Source organism: Schistocerca americana, chromosome 3 (genome assembly GCF_021461395.2).
Source record: "Schistocerca americana isolate TAMUIC-IGC-003095 chromosome 3, iqSchAmer2.1, whole genome shotgun sequence".
In the NCBI taxonomy this organism is placed as follows: Eukaryota; Metazoa; Arthropoda; class Insecta; order Orthoptera; family Acrididae; genus Schistocerca; species Schistocerca americana.
Genome location: NC_060121.1, coordinates 613,121,449 through 613,134,778, shown reverse-complemented (window position 1 = coordinate 613,134,778; position 13,330 = coordinate 613,121,449). Strand labels below are relative to the sequence as shown.

General features: G+C 39.7%; 1 protein-coding gene across 3 annotated transcripts in view; it reads right to left on the bottom strand.

Moving 5' to 3' along the window:
• Positions 1-13,330, bottom strand: part of LOC124605278 (inositol hexakisphosphate kinase 2-like) — a 95,643-nt gene that overhangs the window by 38,719 nt on the left and 43,594 nt on the right. Inside the window, exons 1-3 of one of the 3 annotated variants that reach the window (XM_047136850.1) lie at positions 6,338-6,541; positions 5,252-5,396; positions 308-434 (exon numbers count right to left, since the gene is read on the bottom strand). In XM_047136850.1, the coding sequence (XP_046992806.1) occupies positions 308-434; positions 5,252-5,365 (241 nt within the window). In that variant the 5' untranslated portion in view covers positions 5,366-5,396; positions 6,338-6,541. Of the gene's footprint in view, positions 1-307; positions 435-5,251; positions 5,397-6,187; positions 6,307-6,337; positions 6,542-13,330 lie in introns of those variants that run through there. The other 2 variants (XM_047136848.1, XM_047136849.1) reach the window with 2 other exon arrangements.

Sequence of the window (13,330 nt, the reverse complement as noted above, 5' to 3'; positions counted from 1 at the left end):
AGTGACTTCAAGTTCTTCTAACAAGTACATGCTATGTTTCAAACTTTTAACAAGCCTGTCCACCGATACCCCCTCACAGTTCATATTCTGGTTTGCACAAATATATTACAGCTGAAATGATTAAAAAAGGCCTTACTGTTGCTCTATGTATTTTGCAGTCAAACGCTCCGCTACACATTTCCCCTCACACTTAGAAACATATACACATCATCAAAATTACAAGCTGATTAAAATCAGGCCAACCTCACCTAATTGGCTTGTAATACATGCAGAAATTTATCTTCCATACCATTCGAACGCTGCTCACCTTTGTACTTAGGGACAAACATCTGGATATCATGTGGTATGTTCTGATAAAAATCCAGTTCTCTTGGGTTCAGTGGCTTGCAAATTGTACTCTGATTCAGCAGCAGCAGCCTTGTGTGTCCTCCAACCTTTTTCAGAAATTAAAAGCTATGTAAATGACAAGTATGTCTGATTTATTACATATGAGAATACTGGATAAAAGCATAGGTGAGTAGTAGTTTATTCACATGTATGTCAAGAATTTACAACACGAAAAACAAAAATTTTCCAAAAAATTTCATTATGTTATTATTTTAGTACAATAAACTAAATTATATGTGGCAATTGAGGATTTGAAAATTATGGATCATTAAATTCCATGGATAGTCTGCAATTAAAATACACAGCACTGTATTAAGGTTGTTCCAAATCAAAAATTAATTACAATATCATAATTAAAACTACTTAACCAACATTTAAATAAATGCTTCTTTAATCATCATGTTATGTGTGAAAATACAGTAGGCCTACTTACAAAGAATACAGTACAATCCAATTTCACATTAGATTGCACTATTTTGAAACGAGATAGTATTGAACTGATTTCTTCCTCAGTGAGGTAGTTCATCTTTCATGTATTGCACTATGAATTTTATGCATCACCAACTTGTCAGAAAGGGGAGCATCGTCTTGCTGTCCCATGTAGTCCAGTAGCCCTTCGGTCCATTGAAGTGCTGATGTGTGACTGATTACTGTTTATAGAATTAGATGTTATGATCTTCATCACTGTTATTCACCTCCTCAGATGTCCCTTGAACTCGCTTAACAATAGCATTGACACTCAACATCTCATGACTGGCTATGTGGTCAATGTCAAATCACTTAGAAATACTTCCTTTGTTAATAGTTTCACACCCTGAAGCACTTTATGAAACAGAAGCTAATATTGCTAATGAGCAGTCTTCTTTACCATCATAATTTCTTGTTTCATCAATTTTAGGATTAATATTTCCTTGTGACATGGCTATGGTTATTTGTTTTATCTTTTGCCTTCAACACTTTATAAACTGTACCTAGTACAGTTCATTATTTCCACATGATTTGAAGATTGCTCCCCTCATCAATAAGTTTTTGTGGCAGACTTCCTCTATAAATTTTCTTCAAGGCAGCAATGCCACACTGATTCATTGGCTGGATTAAGGCTGTCACATATTTTACAAATACCATCTATCATCAAGAACATTTCTGTTTGGATGAGATTGTGCATTATCCAGTAACCATAAAGCCAATTTAAGTTGACCCTTCAACGTTAAATGCTCTTGCACCTGTGGCACAAAGCAATTATGGGATCATGTTTGAAATATTGTGCAGTTTGCCTAGGCTCCCTTCTTGGGGAAAATAATGAACAAGTAAACTGTGTATTTTTTTAAATTGAAACTGCAATTTTTAGCTTTCCTATTATACCAACCTTAACCTTATGAGTTCCCGCACAACACACCACAGTTATCCTTTCCTTGCTTTTTTTTACAACAGGCGCACTATGTTCTCTATGTCTCTAAAGCTAAAGTCTTTGTTGGCAGACACTTTCAAAACAACCTGGTTTTGACCACAATATATAGTTGCTCCAGCTCTAAATTTTCTCATGTTATAAACTCCTGGAAATCATTACAAAATTCAGAAGCAGCCTTATTTTCTCCTCGCAACTTTTCTCCTTGGACAGCAATCTCTTAGATACCATGATGGTGATTAAATTTTATAACCGGCCAGAAGATGCATTAAAATTTCCTTCAATCCTCAAGGTTTTGAAAAAAAAAAAAAAAAACTGGACCTATTTGGCACATACTGGGCCAGATACTTGTTTGTCCTCCCATACCAATACTATCTTCTTCACGTTTGAGTATAATTTCCAGTTCCTGCTGTATAGTTAATACAACATAGTACCTGTTCACACCACGTAACAAGTTGGTGGCATGAATACCAAGCAGTATGGGACAAACTTAATCACTCAGGCTTCTGTTGGTGCTCTTCAAGCTGAGATTATATTGTGTTATCCTCTGTTGCCTTGATTCTGTTAGTTCCTGAAACTGAACCCACTCCACTTGTGGAATGAGACCTGATGCTTACCTCTAACAAAAGAAATATGAGACATTTGGATATTCACATTCAAATCGAGGTGACCTGTGAATAATGGCACTAAAGTCTGGAACCCAGTAAGAAAGAATGCTCATGATGAAGAACAAACAGAACACCTACCAGTTTTTATGGATGAATTAGTGTGTTCATTTGACACATTCTGGAAAGCTGACCAGAATGCCACAACCAATGACAGCAGTGAACAATTCAGGAAACAGTTGACAATCATTTAAAAATGTATGTAGCAATTTTTTAAAGAAGTACAAACAAGAACATCAAAGTATGCAGGTATATTCTTTAATATTTTGGAATGACATAATGAAGGACATTCTTAATGAGCCTGGCTACGGATGGTGAAATATGAGCTGCTTACACCACACACACGAATGAACCTCTCAGTGGAATGGCAGCAAGTTTGTTCAAATCAAAAATTTATGGCAACTGTCTTTTGGGATGGAATTGGCCTATCACTTGTCGTTTTTACATCTTCAGCTACACGGATACTCTGCAAATCACTGTACAGTGTGTGGCGGAGGATACCTGTACGACTACTGGTCATATCTTTTCCTGTTCCACTCACAGATAGAGTAAGAGAAAAAAGACTGTCTATATGCTTCTGTATGAGACCTAGTTTCTCATATCTTATCTTCATGGTCCCTATGCGCAATGTATGCTGGCAGCAGCAGAAGTCTTCGACAGTCAGTCTCAAATGCCGGTTCTCTAAATTTTCTCAATAGTATTTCTCGATAAGAACATTGCCTTCCCTCCAGGGATTCCCATTTGAGTTCCTGAAATATTTCTGTAACACTTACATGTTGTTTGAACCTAGTGATAACAAATCTAGCAGCACGCCTCTGAATTGCTTCGAAATCTTCCTTCAATCTGACCCAGTCAGATCCCAAACATTCAAACAGTACTCAAGAATAGGTTGCACCAGTGTCCTATATGTGGTCTCCTTTACAGGTGAACCACTCCTTCCTAAAATTCTCCCAATTAACCGAAGTTGACCATTCACCTTCCCTAGCACAGTTCTCACGTGCTAATTTTGTCTCATATCGCTTTGCAAAATTATACCCAGATATTTGAACAACTTGACTGTGTCAAGCTGGACACTGTATCCGAACGTTACAGGTTTGATCTTCCTACTCATCTGCATTAACTTACATTTTTCCACATTTACAGCTAGCTGTCATTCATCGAACCAACGGAAAATTTTGTCTAAGTTGTCTCGTAACTCCCTACAGTCACTCAATTTCGACACCTTACCATACACCACTGCATCATCAGCAAATAACTGCAGACTGCTGCCCATCCTGTCTGCCCCTGCCAAATCCTTTATGTATATAGACAACAATAGCAATCCTATCACACTTCCCTAGGTCACTCCTGAAGATACCCTTGTCTCTGATGAACTCTCAACATCGAGGACAATATGGAAATCTTTGAGCCACTCATGTATCTGTGAACTTATTCCATATGCTTGTACCTTTATTAACAGCCTGCAATGGGGCACTGTGTCAAATGCTTTCCAGAAATCTAGAAATATGGAATATACAAACCAAGGATGCAGCAAAAATCCTGGCATATATTGTGGAGTGTAAAAAACTTCTGGGAGCAATTCACAGTGATGCCTGTTGTCACATGATGACAACCTTCTACATATTAATGCTAGACCTCATCAGGGAAAATAAAGACCACCTTGCAACAAGTCTACTAGGAAAGCATTGAAAATCCATTGAACAGCTCTGATTCATTTACTTGTGAACAAAATCTGTTAAAAAGTTGAAAAACTTTTTCACAGCTATGTAGACTCTTAATGACAGCTCCACTTTCTTTTGTAATGAGTTTGCAGAAGGTGCACAGGAAGTAATAAAAAAATCTTCATTTCATAATATGACATTATGTGTAAACTATGTACAAAAGATTTGATCACTTGTAACTTGCAAATGCAGTATTTACAAAAACTTTTAGTGACACTGAGAGTGATTTTCTGGATACCTTTTCTAGTTGAACAGAATGATATCACAGTTTCACAAATAAAACAATGAAAGTGTATAAACTTTCATGGAAATAGTAAGTGCAGAATATACCATGAATAATGTAGAAAAATAGTGAAGAATTGGTAAATTAGTCCAGAATAATGAGGAAATATAATGTACATGTACTGACAAACACAAACTACAGCATTCACTAACGCTTTTCTACAGTCATTTTTTCTGCAGTCATACTTGAGAGGAAGAGGACAGAAACCCTTTTAACTGGTGCAATGGGAACAAATGCCCTGCACAATTATGGACAGAGCATGGATACAGTGTAGAAAGATGAAAAAAAGCTACAGCACATTAACTATGACTGCTTATGGAACTATGAACTGAAACTGTAAAGCACAGAGGGAAGGCACATGTATAGACTGCAGATTACAGAAATCTGGGATGAATAAAGAAAAAATAAATGAGGAGCAATCCTGGCAAACACACTCATATTTGTGAAAAGGCAGAGACTGAAGAAGGAGGACAAGAACAAGAAGTATTATAAAATTATAAGTGAACCTATAATTGTAACCAAAAAAATCAGAAGCAGTAATGTACAAAGACAGTAACAGCATTCACTTAGTGCTGATTCAGCAACAGTACTTTCTTTTGTTACATCAGTTCTCCTACACATAACAAGCTTTCAAATGACAATACCAGTTTACACAAAAAATTTAATGGAACTACAACTGACTGTCTTTCCTGACAAATTTCAGAACTTGATGTGGTGGTAGCAACTCATTAAACTGTACACAATCTGTGTTTTCTTTTGTTTAGTAAAAAAATGTGGAAAGATCTCTCACCTGACTTCCCAATGGTAACAGAGCAACCTCATCATCAGTAGCAGACTCTCGGCAAAGCACTTGATGAGCCCCACTTTCGGGCTCTGACATGCCCCAACCTCCTAAGTATACCATCTCAGTGCCAACAGAGCATCCAATAGAATTCCTGAAACAATAATTACTATTGTTAATTATCATTACTACTACTACTACTACTACTACTACTGCTACCACCATTATTACTATTATTGTTGTTGTTGTTGTTGTTGCCAGTATAATTTTTATTATTGTTGCAGGTGTCACTAGCTTTCTATTAACTGAACTATGAAATTTGATTCCTGCACATAGTAAATTATTAGATATCATGAGATGCAGAAAATATCCATTGCAGTATGGTAAATCTGTTGTGAATGAATCCAGTGTCTGTAAACTGAGTTAATGTTCAGAATAGGAAAACAGATGTTCATGATATTGACAAATTGTGCTAATGTTTCACTGTGATTAACTAAAGAGAACTAAAAGCCTCCATGCCACTTTAAACTGTTTCAGTATAAGGGACATCCTGCTTGTAAGTGTTCTGCAGATGACGAAAGGTTCCAGGATGCTGCCATGGACTGGTTCAATTGCCTAATGTTAACAGTGTGAATGAGGATTGAGGAGAGAATATTGAAAGTTGGGTTGAGGTTTTTGTCATTCTCACCATTCAAAGTGACTATGCACAAAAGTAGAAAGAGAACATGGCAAATTGTGTGTCTCATCCTTCATTTTCCAAGTTACTTATTGCAAATTACTTTTCTTAACATCCTGAAGCTACAAACAGTATGATAAAATAGGCAATAAGCAGTCAAAGCTAGCAACTTCGAGAAGTTTGCAAGAATTAGCAATTAGCAACAGAGAATTTCTTACTGTTTTTTACTAGGCAATAGCTTATATGAATATTGGTACTGTCATACTTACCTACAGCAGTTCTTAGAAGTTACTTTATCAAATGAAGATTCCACATTAAGATAAACAGATGATGAAGTGCTTTTCCACAACATGTTTCACTACTTAATACAAATGTTCTAAATTAGGCCTACTCTTCCACTTCACTTATTTGCTATTTACCTTCCTAAGAATGAGATCAGCTAATTATTTTTTCCCCTAGCAACAAGGGACGGGAACAAATAAGACCACTAAAACACAAGCCAGCAAATATCATCTGTAATACCACCCTTCACTCCAGATGTACTCAAGAATGTGGATTTTCATCATTTTTTGAACTGGCAGACAGCTGTTACCTATGCAACAAGTGGACAGACACTGACTTAGCAGCTAGCATACTCCCTACACTTTCCTGCACTGTTGCCAACCTCTTTGGATGTCATCCAACTGGCCCTTGAAAATAGCATTCTGCAGGCTGACTGACTACAGTTGTATATCTGTTGCATAGCTGTTGTGTGAAACTGTAAAGCTGTTGATTTTCATTTATGTGCATTTCCTCTCAGTACTATCTCACTACAAGTTAATGAGATTTCCGGTGAACACATAGGAAACAAAACAAGAAATGTGGATTGATGAAAATGAAGAGGAGGACAGGAACAGTGAAAGCACATGAAACTGGAGCAACAGTAGTTAATTCAGTATAAAAAAGTCATTGAATGAGAAAATTTTTTGTTATGTATCATACATTTCTGAATTACTTCACAATTCTACTGAAAGCAATTATAAAGGAATGCTCATGAAATATGAAGCACTTTTGCTCCCTCAGATTCTTTCAGAAATTATAAATGACTGGTTCAGCCACAAAACACAGTCCACATAACTTCCATGATAATGTGTAATAAATATGGAACAAATGTTGCCAACAATGAACACAGATCTCAGACTTTGTTCATATCAATCTGTTGCAGTACCACAAGTTTCATCCCGTCTCCGGCCATCCTGATTTAGGTTTTCCGTGATTTCCCTAAATCGCTTCAGGCAAATGTCTGGATGGTTCCTTTGAAAGGGCACAGCCGATATCCTTCCCCATCCTTCCCTCACCCGAGCTTGCGCTCCGTCTCTAATGACCTCGTTGTCGACGGGACGTTAAACACTAATCTCCTCCTCCTCCACAAGTTTCACTGACGCTCAACCAAGCTGTTACCTTCCAACTTAACTTAATGTACACCTTGAGCTAGCAAAATGAATACTAATTTCTTTTAGTGTCTCAGTCCCTAAATAATTAAGAAAAACATGTGAAGGGAAATAAGTTGATCCCATTAAAAAAACCATGGATGGTGAGGAAACTAGACAACAAAACAAACAATTGGAATTTGACAGCCATTAATGTGTATTATGTTTTGGCATGAGGGCAGAAATGATGCCAACTTGACATTCTTCTTAAGTTACTTTGCCATGTATAAATTGTTCTTGTAATTTCTGTACAGAAAAACATATGCAATGAATAACACTGAGTTCAAGAACTATACTGGCAGACAAAAGAAAGTGAATAACCTAGAAGGGGAGAAAAAAATAAACTTCACATGTTGAGAGTGTAAGTGATGTCATTTCAGTGACTGCAAAATCGAATATAATTTACAAAGAACTTGGCAGTTTGAGCCCTACTGTCAGTATGGCATAGCATCCCACCTGGCCTCCAGTTGGGAAGGGTTTCATCGATCCATTGTATCCTTTCCTGTGGCATAGCTCGCCCACAACTGTTGTGACTGATCCTCAATATCGTGAATACAGGCACTGGGACAAAGTTTACATCCAAGCTGGCCCAATACATGCTCTATTGGGGACAAATATTGGGACTTTGCTGGCTATCACACCAACAATTCATAGAAACACGCACCATGTGTGGACAAACACCATGCTGTAGAAAAATGGTACCAAGGTACTGTTGCATGAGAGGCAACACAAGGGCAGGATGTCTGTGACTTACTGTTGTGCCATCAGGGCTCCTTTAACCACTACCAGCTGTGACCTTAAGTCGTACCCAATGGCTCCCCCCACCATGACACGAGGAGTAACACTGCTCTCCCAAATATTGGAAGAGAGGGACCTCTCCCAAGGTTACAACTGTACCTATTGACAGTGGTCATTCAGGGTAGTGCAGAACTGCAATTCGCTGCTGACTACAATGTGATGCCATTTATCAGCAGTCCATGCTTTCCAGTCATTGCACCACTCCAAACGTAGTTATTTGTGTTGTGGTGTTAATGGCAGCTTATGCATGGGACAGCAACTCTGTAGTCTAGCTACTGTTAGTCTCCGACCAATGGTGCGAGATGACACAGAACGCTGCAGGCAGTCCATTACTTGTTCTCGGATGGCAGATACAAATGTGAAGCAGTTACTGTGTGATTGATGCACAGCACGATGGTCTTCCTTCGTGGTGGTCAGAGCTGGTCGACCAGAACCTTAGCAAATAGCATGGCTACCTTCATGTTTCCATGCAGTCCAACACTGGGGGGCTGTCACAACTGAGTGCCCAACAAACCTGCACAATTTGAACAGATGGCCCAATGGAGACCCACAATGAAGCCCCTTTCAAACCCTATCAGGTGATGGTAACACAGTTTCACAAGAATATGTCGCATCTCTGTGTTTTTCACGGTGATCACTAAGTGTTTGATACTCTTCATGTCCACTAAGCACAAATATCAATAACGTACACTGGTTGCCGTTCTACCTGTCACAAAGAATTGTGACTAATTGTTTAAATAGCCACTGATGGTGTGTATGTGTATGAAATTAGATTGACATCCGTCCATATCTTACGTGTACTTCACCTTCTTTGTCAGGTGTCCAGTTTAACATTTGAGCGCAAACAATAAACCCCAGAGGATCACTGATCTTAAGTGAATGAATCAAACTACGCTGGATCAGAATGTAACAAAAGTTATTTACGCTTGACAACTGAGATTCGAAGGGTGGGAGGTTGTCAGTTCGACCTTATGTGCAAGTGCATGGTAGTACCAGCTATGAGTTTCCACTGATATGTTCCCTGTTGATGAGCAGTACTGAAAGAAAAGGAAGATTAGAGTTAAATGTTCCATCGACATCGACATCATTAGTGACAATGCACAAGGGTGGAAGGATGGGGAAGGAAATCGGCCATGCCCTACCCTGGCATTTGCCTTGAGCAGTTCAGGGAAATCACAGAAAACTTAAATCTGGATGCCGGACGGGGATTTGAACTCTGCAGAATCACAGTAAACTTACCACCTTCCTAGCAATTTAAGTCAGCTTCACTCATTCCGTACAAATTAGAAAGGAGACCATACACTGCTGAAGCAAGACACACAGAGACAAATCGCAACTGTTGTTTTACAGACGCAGTTGTCGTCCACTGGTTCAAATGGCTCTAAGCACTATGGGACTTAACATCTGAGGTCATCAGTCCCCTAGACTTAGAACTACTTCAACCTAACTAACCTAAGGACATAACACACATCCAAGCTTGAGGCAGGACTCGAACCTGCGACCATAGCAGCAACGCAGTTCCAGACCGAAGTGCCTAGGACCGCTTGGCCACAGTGGTTGGCCAGCTGACTGGTATCCAGCAGTTGAGGCAGCAGAGAGATATGAGACTTTGCATCGCATAAGAAGAGTGACCAAAATCTTGTACTGATTGGTTTTTGCTGTGGTAGCTGTCCTGTAAAGAAACTAGCTGACAGTCACTTTGTTAGTGTGAACTAGGTTTGTCGGGGAGGTTTTGTGACGTTTGGAATGTGAGTGTTTAAGAATTACACGATACGCTGAGAGAGAGAGAGAGAGAGAGAGAGAGAGAGAGAGAGAGAGAGAGAGAGAGCTGCCGTCGCGTTGAACGCTGGCAGTGCCGCACGCAGAGGTTCGCCTCGGCAACGGCAGGAAAACCGGTCTCGCGAGGCCGGGGTCGGGCCGGTCTGACTCAATGCCCCGAGGCTGGCTGGGACTCCGGTTGTCGCAACGCCGCGTTCAGCGGGCCCTGGTCTCCAGCTCGCGCGGCCTTGGTGGCTCGCACCTCCAGCGCCTCTCCTGGCTGTTGCCAACTCCCCTTCTGCCTGCCAATACCACGTACTGCTCTCGGGACACATGACGCTTAGCTGTGCCCCTCCTGCTTTGCGATTACAACTGTCTCAGGCGCGGATTCGAGGGGTTGGTCATAGGGTCAAAGGAACAATTCACTATTTTATTTCTAATCAGCTTTGAGTAGTAATGGTGGATGAGAACTACTTCCTTATTTCTTTTCTTGTCATATTGCTCTTTTAATCCTGTTCCTTAAAACACTCATCTTTTGACAATGTTGCCTTTCTTTCTCTGGTTGAGGCTAGGGATATTATAAACGAATTTAATCAGCGAGGAAATTATTCTGGAAACAACAAAAAAACTCTACACAGATTAATAATGTGCAGAAGACATTTAACATATTTTAAAGATAAATTTTGTTTATTATTTATCTTTTCATATCGCTATGCAACTGAATATTAATAATTTCCTCTGAATACTAAAACTTGCAAACGTCGCCATATCTTGTAAGCCTGTACGTAATGGCTGGCGAGTACAGCTATCTTTGTTCGTTGTCTCCGCCTTCGGAAAGGGGGAGATAAACGAAGGGGATTCAAAGATGTATTATCACCACTGAACTACGTATCGTAGATTAAATTTACTAATCATTGCAAATAGCTTTATTTATTTCACAATTACTAAACTGATTTGTAACCACGTTGGTGACAGGTCTCGAATAATCGCAAAGAGTTCCACTTTTTAGTGTCTTGTCTTAGGGCTAAGCCCACGCAGATGGGATTGTGGCCTGAATAACGTACTAACCAGTCAGCTAAAATGCGACAATACACAACTTGAATGTACCTACTGCGTAACAATTCCGACACGTTCGTGAACCCAAGGCAGTTAATTAAAGGAAGACACAGAGGGAAGATAGTTCTAGTAAGACAATTATAACAGAGATATTTCCGAAACGCAGGCGGACACGACCGAAACTAACCGCATTCTCCCTATTTACACGCCTGCACTGCCACTGTCTGCAGACCACAATTCAAAATCTTAGTGCTCAGTGAAATACTGATAATGGTGGGCGCGCACGCTTCGATTTACTGTCTGGTAAGTTACGACGTTGCCAAGGTTAGAGTTTGCTGCTATTACAGTTATTAAATAAACTGCACGACACATCACGTGTAAAATTTTGTAACGGGCCCTTTTCAAATGAATTTCAATTTCTATAATATATTCTTTTTTTTTTCAAAAGATATACATAGTCCTGCTTTCGCAGCTGTTATTGTAGGAGATTCGTCTGCATTGTTACTTGTTCTATATAATCAACTAAGACTGCAAGATCATCTGCAAAAGCGAAACAACCAAAGCTCAAGTATCTCCTTTTCTCTCAGTAGTGATTTTTTAAACTACTCCTTCTTCCGTTCTCTTTCTCTATTCCCTGCTAAGCTTTTCTAGAACACAATTGAGCAGCACTAGGGGCAGCCAATCACCTTCCCTTACCGCAGTTTTCATCTCAAAAGCCTTGGAGGCTTCACTTAAAAATTTAATTTTGCGTTTTGTATTTGTTAGTGTGTTTGTTGTGCTACCCATGCACATGAAAGCGATGTGTACCTTTACAAACGTACTAGCTATTCAGTCAAATGTGATGGAAGCGTGAGGCATGTGACACGTGCTTGAAAATGACTAACCGTAGAAATTAACTAACAGCGCGGACAAAACATTTATTACCGGCTGTTTGAATCATGCAGTGAAACTATCTACATAACAGTGTATACGTTGACGGTATGCAATGTGTGTCTTTTAAGGACACAAACTTGTTCCATTACTTGCTGTTGACATCCTATTTGCTTTACTATCGTCCCAAAGCTAGCACCCAGTAAATGGTAGGTTCTGTCTCGGATTATACGGTAACAATGATATACACCAGTACGGATGGAGTTCAGCGAAGAAGAGTTGGCCGATATGCACCTCGTTCATGGATCCACTGAATGCAATGGAAGAGAGGTATGACGATTTTTGCTGAGTTGTACCCGCGCGGCAGCCACACCACAGTAACTTTGCGTCTGAGATTTGTGTTGTACGTTCTGGAGACTGCATATGATTAGACTTTTCACTGCTGTGAAGGTATTTTCAGAGAGAGAAAGGTAACTGGGCTAACTAATCGAATAAATCTTCGCTACTTTATTACTATGTAACGAGCCATGGGAAACCAAGGGCGCCGCCCTGGGTGACCGAGCGGTTCTAGGCGCTACAGTCTGGAACCGCCCGATAGCTACGGTCGCAGGTTCGAATCCTGCCTCGGACATGGGTGTGTGTGATGTCCTTAGGTTTGTTAGGTTTAAGTAGTTCTAAGTTCTAGGGGACTGATGACCTCAGAAGTTAAGTCCCATAGTGGTCAGGGCCATTTGAACCATTTTTGAAACCAAGGGCCTGTTACACCAAAACACTCCGAAAATATCTCTGAACTATCCCAGAAACCTTTTCGTTGGAGACACACGTTTTTTCGCGGATTAATTTTATAAGAGCGCGAGCGTTAGGCCTCAGACGTAATAGTTTTCACATATTAAACCAGCATTGAGTGAAAAGAACCACATCATTCGCGTCTCTGTGTTTGTTGTGTTGATGTTTACACTCCTGGGCAATAAAACCAGTGCGAATGATGTAAATGATGGAGACGTTTGCAAGCAAACAACAAATCACGATATAAGCGAGAAACCAATGGAAAAAAGCTCTTCGTAATTTTCAAATCAAAAACCATATTTTACCTAAATAAAAGAGAAACAGTTTGATACATTCCTAAAGCAACTTGGGATACCATGGCTGCAAAACTAAGAATACACAAAACAATGTTGCAGAATACTGGTCGTCATCTAATCTGAACACTTACAGGCTATCAACTGGTAACTGTTGACTCTGGGGTCTCCAGCTCGAGACTTGTTGTGTCCCGACATTGGCATAAAGGACTAAAAAAAGTGTCTGCTAAACTCGCTAAGACAAGGGGAGCCTCTTTATGCAAGCTACGTTCTTAAAAAAAAAAAATCACAAAGTGTCACTTTTATTTAAAATAAGGTACTACGTGTTTCTTACGGCTAAGCTTCGAACGTAAGCCGCTCCGCACAACAGCATGGAACGTTC